Here is a 14,614-nt window from a genome sequence, read left to right on the forward strand (position 1 = left end):
AAAAGGTACCTAACAAGGACCCCATAGAGAAAGAGAAACAAGACAAAAATTTTATGTAATGAAAATATTAGGTATGATCTTTCGTCTTTTCAATGGTTTTTTAGTTCTCTTGACCTTCTAGCGATATTTTTTTTTAAATTTATAATTATTTTAATAGTATATAAATTATTTTAAGAATAAATTGTTACTTTTTTTAATTAATTAATAAAAAATTACAATGGAGGACAGCCGAAATTAAAAATAAAAAGCTATTATTTCAAAAAAAAAAAAAGCTATTAAATTAATTTTTGAAAATATAAATTTTAGTTTATCTATTTCAATGTAATTCACCCTCAAACGCAACCTTAACCTTAGCCTTAACATCCCTTCGCCTCTTTCTCCAGATTTCAGTTCTTAGATAGGACACCGAGTAGGCAAGTACAGGGTTTAGTTCAGCTGTAAACATCTGTTGCAGAGAGATGCATCCAGTAGAAGAGGAAGACGAAGAACGACTTCGTCGGAGGAAGATGGAAGAGGTTCTCGAAGTCAAATCCCTCAGGCGTATTATCAGCGCCTATCTCAAGTATCTCCCTCGCCATTATTATCTGTTTTGTTATTCAATTTATTTTTTAGGCAAACAAACGTAGTTGTTAATTGAGAGTTCAATTCTGTTAATCTTGCACTGTTCTACTCTTGTACTTCTCTTTCCATTTGAATTTATGACACCTTTGTTGAAATTAAAATCATTGGAATATGGTATTCAACTTACTTAGTTCAATTCTTTTTTTTTTTTTTTTCTGTATTTTAGTAGTTTGGACTTTTGTTTGGCATTTGAGAAATGTCAATGGAGGAAAAATAATTTATCCTTTGTTTGAAGTAAATTCAAAATTGAATTGGAGGTTTCGATGTCAATGGCAGATTTTTCTGTTTATTTATATTTTTAACTAATTCTATTTGCAAAGCTAAAGAAGATGCTACATTTTCTTAAAAAGTTATCATGTGGAGCAGAGGGTTTAAAAGTGCTATTTCAAAGATATTTTCATTTCCTTCAAAATTTTCATTAGTATTTTGGTTAGTGGTCTAAGATATTTTCACTTGTTTTTCTGAGCCTGTCAAAAATATTTATAATGTCTTCCGATTGGATTTTTTTTTTTTTTTTTTTTTTTTTTTTTTTTTTTTTTGATGCAGCTATCCAGATGCTGCAGAAGAAGATGTAAAACGATATGAGAGATCTTTTAAAAAGCTTCCACCTATCCACAAGGTATTATCCATTACTTGTCTAACTCGTTTATGTTACAAATGGAAACCTAAAGATGTTAGAATCATGATATCTCGATGTATCAAAACGCAATATATCATGGATTCATGTTATCAGGTCAATAGATAACTTGAGGTATTATTAAAATGGTATGAAAATCGACCTCAGACAAATTTTTCTTTGGCCATTAGATTAATTTGGCAAAAAATTGACCTATAGTAATCTTTGGGTTGATTTTCTGAGGTGTATGGTGCTTCAAAAATTTTTTTCCACCAAAAGTACTTCAAAATTTTTTTCTGATTTATACTTTGTTTTGCATTGATATTAATTTGATCAGCAAATATTGAAAATAAAGAAATCATATAGCTGACCTCAGCTATTTTGGAACCAAGCTTTAGTTGTTGTTGTTGTTTTGAGCAATATGCATATCATTTATGTCTGAAGTATTTCACTTTTGTAACTGTGCCTAGTGTTTGTGATGTCTACTATCACCATGCATAACAATATGCTACTGGCTGCTTTAACAACATTCTATGCTTGGAAATAAGGACAATTTTTTTTAAAAAAAATTATTTACTATCTCTTCTTTAAGGTTTTCTTTCCCCTTTGTGTAATATTTTGCATTTACTCCATTTACCGTGTTTTTCAGGCTTTAGTATCCCACTATCCTTTGAAGTTTCAAAAGCTAAGAAGGTAATTTTCTTCTCAATGTTTTATAGTTGAATGCTCATGACTTTTGGACTTGGCAAAACTTAGCATGATTTATTTAACCTATGTAAAGTAGATATACTTAAGAAGTCAAAATTTTTACCCAACAAAATTAGTTGGAAAATGTTCCAAATAGAGCTGTCCTAAACCTTACATAATATTTTTTAAAGGAAAACAGCGTATCCAAATTGGATTTGCTTGAAGGAAGTGAATGTAAGTTTGTATTTTGTTGGTTAATTCCAATCTAGTATCTTGTACAAAAAGAAAAGTTGAGTTTGTACGATTGAGGGATATTTTTACTCAAGCCAAATTTGGCTTGGTTCAATTTGGACTAATCACTGCTTCTATTAATTTTAGTTTGTGCTGCTGACCCTATGCACTGAATCTTCTTTTTTGAGGACTCAGGTTTGACTCAAAAAAAAAAAAAAAAAAAAGTCTTACAAGTTGCTGACGAATACAAGGAGACTAGTTGCAGTGTGCAGTTTTCTGTTTATGTTTCCATTTTCTTTTCCATATTCATTTTTGCCTTTATTCTCTATATGTTACTTAATTTAGTTTGTTATGGCATGAGATACACAAAATTGGGGAAATGGCCACATCCGAGGTGTGGTTCTTGTTGTGCCAGAATGGTGCCTGTAACTTGTCAGAGCGATAGCATGGTAGGGGGAAAAAAAATCTGCTCATGCATATTTGAATCAGAAACCATGAGTGGTGGACTCTAGTTAACTGTGTGTTTTGAAACCTTTCAGAAAACGGCCCAAGCTTTTCCACAATTGAACAACAAAAGAATTTTTCACTTTGCAGATTATTTTAGCAGCAATACCAACCAACCAGTGTTGTCCTGCTTAAACTTTCTATCTAAACTTGATATCTATGGAGTTATAATCCAAACAAACCAACATTGGGTCTGGACAATATTTTCCTGGGAAACATTTTCCAGATTCTTTTTGATATTTGGTACACTTAATAAAATTAGTCAACAGAAAATATTTTCCTAGTCAAAGGGAAAACCAAGGAAAATGACCTTCCCTTCTCAAGAGAGGAAATCATTTTCCAAACTTTGACAAAGTTATGATAATGAAAGAGAATACATGAATGCATAGTCATTAATTCATTGACCACCAATAGTCGCCATTGTCAGCCACCATCAACCAACAGCCACTGGTGAGCATCATAATATACCAGTTTGATGTATTCTTTCTCATATTTAATAATAAATCTGAAAAAATGAAGTTTTTATAATTCTAAAATTATTTTTAGTCTTATAAACTAAAATTTTTAATATTCTAATTAATTTTCAATATTGCATCCAAGCAATAGAAAATGAGTTCTTTGGAAAATATTTCCAGAAATGAATTGTTTTACGGTGATAATGAAGTATTGGTATATCATTTTCTGTTAGGCCACACGTGAGAAGAAAGTTGATGTGGGGTTTAGTATTGATTTTGTCATTTTCATGATTATTTGAGTGGCATTAATCATAAATCACGAAAATCAGTTCCAAAACTTAGGAATTGATTTGGATATTTTAAAAGTGTTGCGGAAGAAAGTGTGTTGATTGACTAGCAACTAAATGTTTCCCCAATTTGCATAGTGCTTCTGTACGTAGATTCAATGATTTATGCTGTGGTTGTATATTAATAATAGCAGGGGTTCCACTGCTCCAGTGACTTGTCCATTGCTCTGATATTTTTGTTCCTCCTCTCTCGTGTCTTGCTCTTTGATTACATTGGATCTATGTGATTGCCTAAGAGGCTTCTACACCATGCTTATCCTAATTTATATGCACACACGAGATTCTGATACAATTGCAACTTAGAAGCATAGCCTTTTAACATGCTTGAAAATGCATTACTGGTTAGACCACATGAAAGAATATAAATAATTATGCTTTAACCCTGCAGGTGTATTTCTATGAACTCTTACTTTATATATAACATGCTTCAGGTGAGTTTGAGCTCCATTTTCTTCTCTGGCAAATGCCTCTTCTATTCTTTTCTCCTCCACCTCTACCTCCCCCTCCCTTCCCTGGATTGTTTTCTTTTTTAATTGTTATTTTCATATAAGTTATACTTTGGAAATTGTAATTGATAATTCATCATTTAGGCGTTTGAACCTCCCTTGGATATGAGCCAAGACATGGATGGTTGTGAGGAATCACATTTTGAACATGCATCAAATGATCATCTCTTCTCTGGTGAGGAGAATTGCTGCTCCTGCCGGTCTACCATAGCCACTGGAAGAATAAGCTGTTCCGAACCCGGTGGAGACTCTTCAGGACAACGAAGTGACACATTATGCAGATCATCAGATAGGCCGACTAACAATGAGGTCTCTGAGACAGCAATGTGGAATTTTGAAAAAATGACTATTGAAATTGCAATTTCTGGTTGGTTCCATTTATGTCCTTTTCATTTAGAAGTTTGACCTCTGTAGATAACAACAGGAGGTGCAAATTGAAGGTTGCTGTGAGCCTGCTACAGAGAGCCATCCTGAAAGCTTGCAAAACAACAAAGTGACAGTTGAAGGTGTTCAAAATGATTGCACAGATTCCAATGGAAATGTAACGTCATTTAGTTTATTGCATCTTATTATTTCATTGAAAAGAGTCTGTTGAGCATCATAAGTGGAAATTCAGTGCATGGTTTATAAATTAATTGATTCATTTGACCCTGCATATTAACAAGTTTGATAATTGATCCATTAGTGATTAGACACTGCATTTGTGAACTTCAAATTCAAATTCGCCATGCATCTCTCACTCACCTATCTCAGTTGGATTTAAGAACCTAAAATCAACCTTGCAATGGATCTGTCTGCTATGGGAAGGGAAATGAGAGAAGCTAAAGATGCTCTAGACATTCTTGGCATGGATTGATTAGATATCATGAATATACTTGTCATCATTGACAGCTTAACTACATATCTCATATTTCTCTTGCCTAATTTCAGACCTGAACCTTTACGTATTTGCCTTTTGCAAGCGGAGGAGCTATTTACATTGTTGCAAATTTTCTATGAATACAATACATATGCATCAATTCCTAGGTCACTTGAATATTTTTCCTGCTGTAATTATAAATGGAAAATGATTCAAAAGAATAAAAGAAAGGTGGCTTAAGCAACTGTGTCGCCTGGCAAACAGGTTAGCTTTTTCAATCAATTGTTGGGAATTCCGAATCAGGATGTGGACCCTGTTGGTAAAGAGTTGACAATGCAGAAATGCCCCTAATTTGTATTCTTTGTTTTTTTTATCATGATTAGTAGTTTTCTTCAATTTCAAGATTTTTTTCAGCATCAAGCATGACATTGTTGTTTTAACACCTTATAGATTATATACTAAAAAGTATACTCTCATATGCCATCATTTAGGTTTCCTTGTCACACCATGATTGGCTGGATCCATCACTTCGGTTGAATGTTCCATTGGTTGATGTTGATAAGGTATGTTGTTTATCTTGTCTCTGAAACTAATTTTAAAAGCCTCTATATTTGTTCATTGGTGCAATTATGAACAAATTATTAGAACTTTTTGCTTTAATTCAAATTTCTTGTACTTCCTAAGTTTATCTTATTTTATATTCTGCTGTTTTGATGTCATACGTGCAAATTTGGGTTCTGAATAAATGTTGAGAATAAAAGATAATTGGGGAGAATTAAGATGGACACATGACTAATGAGGATGTTTAGCTAATAATACGTTACTATTGCTATTATTTATGTGTCGTATATAGTTGGGATATTGGTTCATATATCAAATTGGAATGCATAAATGTATTTGCAAGTTATTATGTGTTGGGATGAAAAAAGAATTTATTAGGGGCTGGAGTTTCTATACTCCAGATACTATTGCAAGGTGTTGGAGTTAGCCATTGACAAAAGTTTACCCTGTTGTAACTTGTTTAAAGCTTATCTTTCCTTGTAAGTTGGTTATTTTCTAGCAGCATTTTGAGTGGTGGTACTTGGCATTTTCCCCAATGATTACAAATTCTCTAGGTATGCATGTGAGGTCAACCCGTTAGCTCCTATAATTGGTATATCTTTGGGTTTCTTAATGGAAGAAGGTGAAACTGTATAATCTTGATGGGAAAGATGTGGTTTGTTAGTGAAAGTTGATTAAAATGGATTATGGACAAGTAATTTTTGTTTCCAAATGTGGAATGTAGATTTTATCTTACTGAGGAAGGCACAATTATTATATTGTTTGAATTCCAATCATCATGAGATTCTTTCGCTGATGTATTTAAATTTTTTAGCAATCATAACTTATTTCATAAAGACCAGTGATGTTTAAAAGTTAGCTATGAACTGGAATCGTATTACTGGAAGATATTTGAGTACTAAAATCTAAGTACACTAGCATTTGGTGGTAGCAACTTAGGTCAACTAACCCTTAATCCCAATCATTTGGTAGCAGCAATCAATTTTAACGTTAGGCATTTTGTGTTGGTAACCAACTCATTCAATAATTCCTGACTTGACCCTCGAAGGAACTAGAATCCATTATGTGGAAACGAAAGGAAGTGGAAAGCCATCCAGTCATCAGCCAGCCTGTTGTAATATGAATACACCTAAACCATGCCCTTGTTAAGATTTATGTGAAGGCATCAATCAATGGACCATGTTCCTATTCCACGTGCCAGGACAATGGACAGAATATGCCATTAGATAGATTCTAGCACGTATGATTAATCTAAATTTTCAAATTTAACTGGTTGGATAATGACTGTAACCTTCTTCTTCTTCTCTCTCCAGAAATATGCAATTGGATAGATTCTCCTTAACGTGTATGATTATGAGTTAATTTTTCCTTTTTGGCCTTTTTGACAGGTCCGATGTATAATAAGGAATATAGTAAGAGACTGGGCAGAAGAGGTTATGACTTCATTGATTTTAGCTGTCTAATTTCTTGTCTCTGATATCTAGAGATTCAGCTGACATTAATGTGTTGCCATTGTTTTGAATCTTGATCCAGGGACAAAATGAACGCAACCAGTGCTACAAACCTATTCTTAATGAGCTTGATTCTTTATTTCCTAACCGCAGCAAGGACAGGTGTGTGATCTTCCTCAATTGTGTTTCTTGTTTTAGGATAGTTCTTTTGATGACTGTAATTACCGTTAAGAATTCTGTTTCATTTTCTCATGGAAATTGTAATTTGATCTATTATGGCTATAACCATAGTTCTATTGAAACAGTCCTCCTACATGTTTAGTTCCTGGTGCTGGTCTTGGGCGGCTGGCCTTGGAGATTTCATGTTTGGGTATGTATTAGATGCTGAGTTGTCAAAATTTTTTACTTTTCCACCACTTCATTTTGCTCTTAGCTTTTCTTATGTCATTTAACAGGTTTTGTAAGCCAGGGAAATGAATTTTCCTACTACATGATGATATGCTCCAGTTTTATTCTTAATCAGTAAGAACATTTTGACAATTGTTTTCTAATCATGCTTGCTTATGTGTTTTTTAGCAATAAATGAGTTAATCTGTAAAAGAGTTAACATTGCTTCTATATTGGGTGGTTTAATGTTATTAGCACTCAGACAGCTGGAGAGTGGGCTATATATCCATGGATTCATAGCAATTGCAATTCACTTTCAGAAAGTGACCAACTTCGTCCTGTTTCAATACCTGATATTCATCCAGCAAGGTATTCATATTGTTGTTCACGTTTCTTTCTTTTTCAGTGGAAGCTTTGCAGGTCATAATTACAAGTTACAACAATGCTTTACTTTACTCGCTTTACTCTCGAGTACCTGATACAGATCCAATGTTGGACAAGGATACTCGATGACACTTTGCTATGTAAATTTAGCTAGAAATCTTTCAAACTTTTGAAAGATTGGCTAGTCTGAGTGCCTCATTCCAATTCTCATGTTATTATGAATTTTACCCCTTTGCCTTGAGGCTGAGTGGTTATCTGAAATGGAAGAGATCTCTATGGGTTGTTCTTAATCATTCATCACAGAAGTTTTTATTTTGTGGTTGGTCTATAACAAGAACAAGCATTATTGTTTCTGATTATTTTCTGGAAAGGTATTTGTAATGTTAAAGATTTGCCTTTTAAACAGAGGTTCAATTTCTGCATTCATGGTGGAGTACTACTTGCAGGGGAAGATTGGGTTTGTGAAAACTTAAGTTTGCCTTTCCTAAGTTATGGAAGTGTGTGGTATCAAGTATGCTTGAAATATTGTACATCTTTTCTTATTGCCCTTCTCAATGCATTTGGAAGTAGAAAGAGAGGAACAAGAAATAAATTTGCTTCTCAGAGTGTGGGAAAGGATCAACTTAAGGATGTGCAAATGATTTTTATAGTCCTATCACTTATGTTTTATGATTCACTATTTCAAAAATGGATTGTTGGATTTATTGTTCAGTTAGGTAGATTGTGCACGCTAATTTGAAGTCCATTTGATTTTTTCTAGGCTTTTCCTTAAAAAACTTTTGAAATTGAACTTCTGATTAAAGATGCCTATGAATAAGATGTTGTATTATAGTGGAATACTTATCTATATGGACATATTTGATTGATTCAAAATTTGACATATAATCTACATAGATAAGTTATTAATCACATAGTCAAATTTATGGAAAATGGATTCTACAAAAAGTTATAAATCACGTAACAAATGTGTAACTTGCAAACACACACAAACTGATGTAGAACAGGTTCAGAAATCCATTTTTACGAGTACTTTTATGGTAGGCAAATCTTAAGTGATTCATGAATTTTATGGTCTTTAAGGATTTTTTTTTTTTTTTGAATTGGAGCTTTCTAGAGTGAGAGAAAAGAAAATTTAGATTGTTGAGGCTGTGAACAAATCGTGAATTTAGGTCTGTCACGTTTCATGAAAAGGATCTAATTTCTGGAGTCCTAGGATTTCTTCCTGCTAAACTATGATAGTCTCATTGCATGTTGGAATTTCCCTTTTTTCTCCCCTCCTATTCCAATGTTCCATTGTTGCTAGGCCTGTTTGGACATCTATCACATTTGAATTGGTTTAATATATTTCATATTAAATTCTGAACCTTCAAAATGCTGATGTTCTGTCTGATCTTAAAACAAGAATGTGATAACCATTGTTTTTTAGTTATCCTTGTGCTAGTCAAGAAGCTTTCTTCTCTCTATTGTCTCTCATATAATCTATGATTATAGGATGATATGGGACCACTGTGTCAATTTTCTTTCAAATTTTCACCCTCAGAAATTTTATTAGGCAAAGAAATGTGTTGGGTTCAGACACACATTTGTTTTCTTTTGTACAATATAATTGATATTCAAGAATCTTTATGCCTGCTACCTAATTGAAGAATGACAACAAGGTTTAGCTAATGGAAAGATATTTAACTGATGCATTTGCTTTGTATTTCGAGAACTGCTATTTGTTTATTGTTATTTTTAAATGATTGTTGAATTTTCTTGCAAGCAGTGCAGGGATAACTGAAGGTTTTTCAATGTGTGGTGGTGACTTTGTTGAAGTGTACAGTGATCCGAGTCAATTAGGTAGGGGAATTAAAATGATTGCATTTTAATTTTGTTTCTTAATAAATATGCTACTAATAAATGTCAAAACTTGAGGCAGTTGGAGATAATGTGATTTTAAAATTCAGCATGCTCTTGAAGACATGGCTGTTCTAGCTTCTAATATGTTTGAATTATGGATTTGGGGAGGAGTGACTTTTGAACTCCATAATACTTAAGTATCACAACAAAATTTGATGGATAATATAATCCTTTTCCACTGTTTATTTATTATATAGATTATTGCTACTTAAATGTTCATGGTGTGCATGGCTTTGTAAACACAGTACGTGTTGATATTGGATAGATAATCTAAGGAGTTAAATGTTGAATGATGGTAGTAAATCATCCGATGAAAAGAAGTTCAGCTGCTTCTTTTGTTGTTATTTGTTTCACTTAAAACGAGCTTGTGTTGTTTCACTGGATAAATCTATAGGTTTCTTGGAGTTAGGAATCTTTTTGTTATTTTCTCCATTTCCCTGTTAGTTTAATGTTAATTAGGCTATTCTCACCAAATAGCTTTCAGTGAAAATTTGGTGCACTTCAAGGCATATTGTGCCTTGTTTAGTGTATCTACATCTTTTGTCAGGCACAGTTCTTCATTCTATGGAATGCTACCTAAATGAAATGGGATTCTGAGAAGAATTTGAAATTAGTCCTCCCCTTGGTTTTAAATAGCAGTATAGAGTACTGGCGAATGCTACTTTGAACTTTCTCTTAAAAAAGAAAATTAAAAGAAGAAACAGCAAAAGGCCTCAAATCAATATCTAAACAAGAATTTAATTAAATAGACAATATATTGATACCATTAACACCAAAAAGAAGTATTGGTTTAAATAAATGCATGACTTATTTGAAATCTAGATGCATTACTTATTTGAAATAGTTAGAATTTTGGGAATAATACACAATTATGTAATTTATACATAAAGTTATCTGGACTATTTGACACATTATCTTGCAATAAATATGCTTGAAGTAGGCACACTTTTATTATTAGATTATCTAGATGATCAGACACCATTAAGAGTATATTTAAGCTAAAAAATTGATATTAATTTTAATAATTCTGTGTAAAGTTCATTATTTGATGTATATGGTTTGTTCTATACGCGTGCGTGAGTGTTGAAAATTATAGATATGAAAAAAATATCAGATAAGGGACTTGAATACAAACTTGGAGGAGGTACAGCCTTTTTTTTTTATGTTGGTTGACAGCCCAAGTTTAATTTTATAAGAAGGCTGTAGGTATTAGAGTTTTAAAAGAACATGAAAACTGTGGCACATAGCTATCTGCCTTCCACCTGCATCCTATCTCTTTTTCCTCTTCAGCATGTGCATCCTGTAATGGTTGTTACACCTCTGAATAATGGTTCATCTGGGCAGTTTATCATCTGTATACTCCTATTTTAAGTGGCACTTGTATTTTGAAATCAGTGCTGATCTGAAAAAATATGTTATATAATTGCTGGTTTAAGATATACAAGCATTTTTTCAATGCATCAGTTCTGTGCCTAAAACATTCTTTTATGTGGAGCTGTTCTTGAGTCTCAGCTTGGCTGCATACATTGTAATGAAAATCTTATGGAGGTACTTTTTGTTGCATGCAGGAGTTTGGGATGCAGTTGTGACTTGTTTTTTTATTGATACGGCACACAACATTATCGAGTATATAGAAATTATATCAAGGATTTTGAAAGATGGTGGAGTAAGTTTTTGTATCACTTTGTATTGATATATTTTTTTTTCTTGAATTAACTCGATGAATTTAATCCATTGACAGGTTTGGATAAATCTGGGACCCTTATTGTATCATTTTGCAGATATGTATGGGCAAGATGTAAGCTTAATTTCTCTGATATTCTTACTTGGCCTCTCCTCATTATATATTAGCACTGATTTTTTATTGCTTGTTCCTCTTGATTGTCTTATATTTTTTTTTTTTGGAAAAATTTAGGAGATGTCCATTGAATTGAGTTTGGAAGATGTAAAGAGGGTTGCTCTACACTATGGGTTTCAGTTGGAGGTAATCCCAATTCCATATTTTCTGTCGTCTTTGCATGTTTGACACGTGAACCTTTAAGTTGTGAAACTGACTTATTAATGGACTACTGCAGAAGGAAAGCACGATAGAGACGACTTACACTACAAATCCTCGATCAATGATGCAAGTAAGCCTCTCATAATGTGGCACAGTGAATTTGCACATTAGAGTTTTCTTGAACATGTTGAATTTGTAATAGAAACTGACAGTAATTCTGAGTGGCTCCTTGAAAATGTCATCTGCATATTGTATTTGTATCTTTATGTGTTCCAATGTCACAATTAGAGATGGTTCAAGTAGACCTGGAAGGCCTATGTCAATTTGCAGCTTTTTGTTTATACTGCTGCAAACAAGTTATCACACAGTCCGCCATTTATTGTTAGGGCTGTAAATAAGTCAAGCCGCTTGTTAGTTGCTAAAGACTCAACTCAATAAAAACTCGTCGAGTTAAAATAAGCTTGAGGTGAAGTTTGATTTTCAAGCTCATCTAATAAATGGGCTAAACTATGCAAAGCTTGGCTCATTTAAGTTTGTGATCAAGCTCGTATGCAATTTTAATTATATCCACAACATCATGTTAAGTATTTCTGCATTTTATCATACAAATCATTATTGTTTTGAGATTCTAAAGCTAAAATATTTCAGCTTTTAAAATAATTATATGAATGATTTATTTATTATTTAATATTTTTGAACAAAAAAATAGCTTGATTTTGCTTGTGAGAGTCAGATTGTACTTGGCCCGGCTTGGCTCATTTAGTTAATGGGCTACGCCTGAGCCTTGATTTAAGAGCTTACTTAATAAACAAGCTGATCTTGATTTAGCCAAAACTCGGTTAGATTCATTTGCAGCCCCAATTAATATGCTCTTCATCTCCAGTTCTCCTAAGCTACTAGATCTCATTATATTAGGCTAGCCGAATTAGAGCCCTAAATAACCTAGGCTGGCTTAATCTGATTTTTCTAGTTCCAGCTATTAACTTTTTGCTTCTTTGGTTTTAATATTTGCTTCAGCAGTCTGTAATGTTGATCCTTTTTGCAGAACCGATACTTTGCTGCATTTTGGACTATGAGAAAGATTACTGTGGCAGCAGGGAAGCATACTACATAGTCACTTGCTCTTGTATTATGTGGATTCAAATGTTTTTTCTCAAACATATTTATTAAGGTTTAGTTCCGGATAATCATATGCCTGTGTAGGGTTGGCTGGTGGGGTGCTAATTGGCTTATATATCAAATTAGTAGCAGCCGGCAGGTGCAGATACCTTTGTTCTACTAATTGCGTTTTCTTTCAAGTTCTGAGTATATCATTATTGTTTTTCCATGAACAATGTATTTTGTATTGAGAAGCGACTGAGCACTTTATACGAACTATATGAGCCGAGGAAAGTTAGAACTAATTATATGTCAATGTCACAAGTTTTCATTTCAATGAAATGTTCAATTTTTTATTTTTTATTTTTTATTTTTTATTTTTTTAAGGTACATAAATAGGATTATGATGTTTTCCAGTTTTTGTGCTAAAATCTATCTGAAGCAGACCCTGCTTGTAAAGTTTATCTATTATCTGGGTGTTTTCTATGTTAACTTCAAATGAAGGTTTTACATGAGTGGGAAAATTATTATTATTTTATCATTGTATTTTGTCAAAATGCATGACTTTGCCCCTTGCATTTTTAGAAATATATAGTTTTGTCTTTTTTTTTTTGTCTGCATTGTTATACCTTTCTGTTAATTTTTTTATTTTTCCGTTAAATACATGAGCAAATTAGTTAATTTTTAGCAAAATACAGGGACTAATTAATAAATATAGAGATAAATTAGTTAATTTTGACAAAATATAGGATAAAATAATAATTTATTGATAAAAAAGTATAAGAGTTTGATGGAAGATTATAAGAGTGTAAGGGGATAAAAAAATAGAGATAAAAATATGTATTTCTAAAAATGCTTAGGCAATGTATATTATGGTAAAATATAAATATAAAACCATAATTTTCCCTGAACAAAGCGCAAGTCCGGTGGTTTTATTTGCAAATGAAATGATGCACTGTGTTTGGCCTTTTTACAATTATTATATTATTAGTTGTAAAACCGCGCTTAGCGCGTGTGAAAATATTAAATAATATTATTGTGAAGATATTAAATAATATTATTAAATAAACATGTATTTTCCTTTTAGAATTTAACCATATAATATGTCTTTTTCCTTTTTAATTCATACACTTTATAAAAGAAAAAAAGAATGATATTTCGAAAAGAGAGAGAAAAAAAAAGATTTTTCAACTAAGGAAGCTCTCTCTTCCAGTATGGAGAAGCTCATGCTTGAGGAGCTCATGCTTATGGAGGAAGTTCCTTCATTCTTAGATGTTTTTATTCTGGCTGATATAACCTTCTTTTCTTAATAATATTTTGCATAATTTTGAAATTAACATATTAAATTTAAAAATTCAAATTAAAGTCCCGATTATCTACATATTTATATATCTATTTATTTAAAAATATATCATGTAATATCATGACTAATTAAATTATTCTCTCTTATTGATTGGTATGGAAATAAACTGTAAATATATGTTCATGGTAGAATTGGAATTAAACCGAAAATATATGTAATATGTTCATAGTAGGATTTGGAATTATGGTGCACTGACTTGTTTTGAACATTAAATTTTAAATCGGTCTATTTCCATATATATTGTTTTATCAAATTGATAGACTGTACTTTATGTCTATAATAGATAAGTAGAAAGACAAAAGCAGGTTAGCGATCACCTCATCGCATGTTACCTATAGAAACAAACTATACAAACAAACTAAATAGAGTTGTAATAATGCAAAATAGATTTAATATTTCTAACACTTAATTTAGAAAAATAAAGCAAGATATAAAAAAAATGTATTTGAGGTAATGTTAATAATGTAATGAAATATGAGACAATGTAAAAAAAGTATTCCTCTAGCATATTTTTTTATAATGTTTCTTACTTTATTTTTGAAAAGAGCAGTGATGAATTTATAATAATCTTGTACCATTTTTTGATAAAAAATATAGTAGTTGCTTACAATTATTATTTTTATTTCAAAGTTAAAAATTGAGAAAA

At 32.1% G+C, this 14,614-nt stretch overlaps 1 protein-coding gene across 2 annotated transcripts; it reads left to right on the plus strand.

Annotated features, from left to right (window-relative positions):
- Positions 1 to 317: 317 nt before the first annotated feature.
- On the plus strand, positions 318 to 12,968 carry LOC105634437 (uncharacterized). 2 transcript variants are annotated; one of them, XM_089717916.1, is made up of 18 exons: positions 318 to 562; positions 1,168 to 1,240; positions 1,887 to 1,930; positions 3,850 to 3,892; positions 4,052 to 4,276; positions 4,392 to 4,508; positions 5,318 to 5,389; positions 6,776 to 6,820; positions 6,921 to 7,000; positions 7,144 to 7,208; positions 7,294 to 7,360; positions 7,481 to 7,594; positions 9,375 to 9,448; positions 11,077 to 11,174; positions 11,250 to 11,306; positions 11,424 to 11,492; positions 11,584 to 11,637; positions 12,553 to 12,968. In XM_089717916.1, exons 1-18 carry the CDS (start codon positions 459 to 461, stop codon positions 12,619 to 12,621), a joined length of 1,470 nt encoding a protein of 489 aa, XP_089574042.1. In that variant the 5' UTR covers positions 318 to 458; the 3' UTR covers positions 12,622 to 12,968. The 2 variants fall into 2 exon arrangements, with proteins under 2 accessions (XP_089574042.1, XP_089574043.1); XM_089717917.1 differs by lacking the exons at positions 318 to 562; positions 3,850 to 3,892.
- The last annotated feature ends 1,646 nt before the right edge of the window (positions 12,969 to 14,614 follow it).

This window comes from Jatropha curcas, chromosome 2 (assembly GCF_041381405.1).
Source record: "Jatropha curcas cultivar XTBG-Jc1 chromosome 2, XTBG_Jcur_1.0, whole genome shotgun sequence".
Taxonomy (NCBI): Eukaryota; Viridiplantae; Streptophyta; class Magnoliopsida; order Malpighiales; family Euphorbiaceae; genus Jatropha; species Jatropha curcas.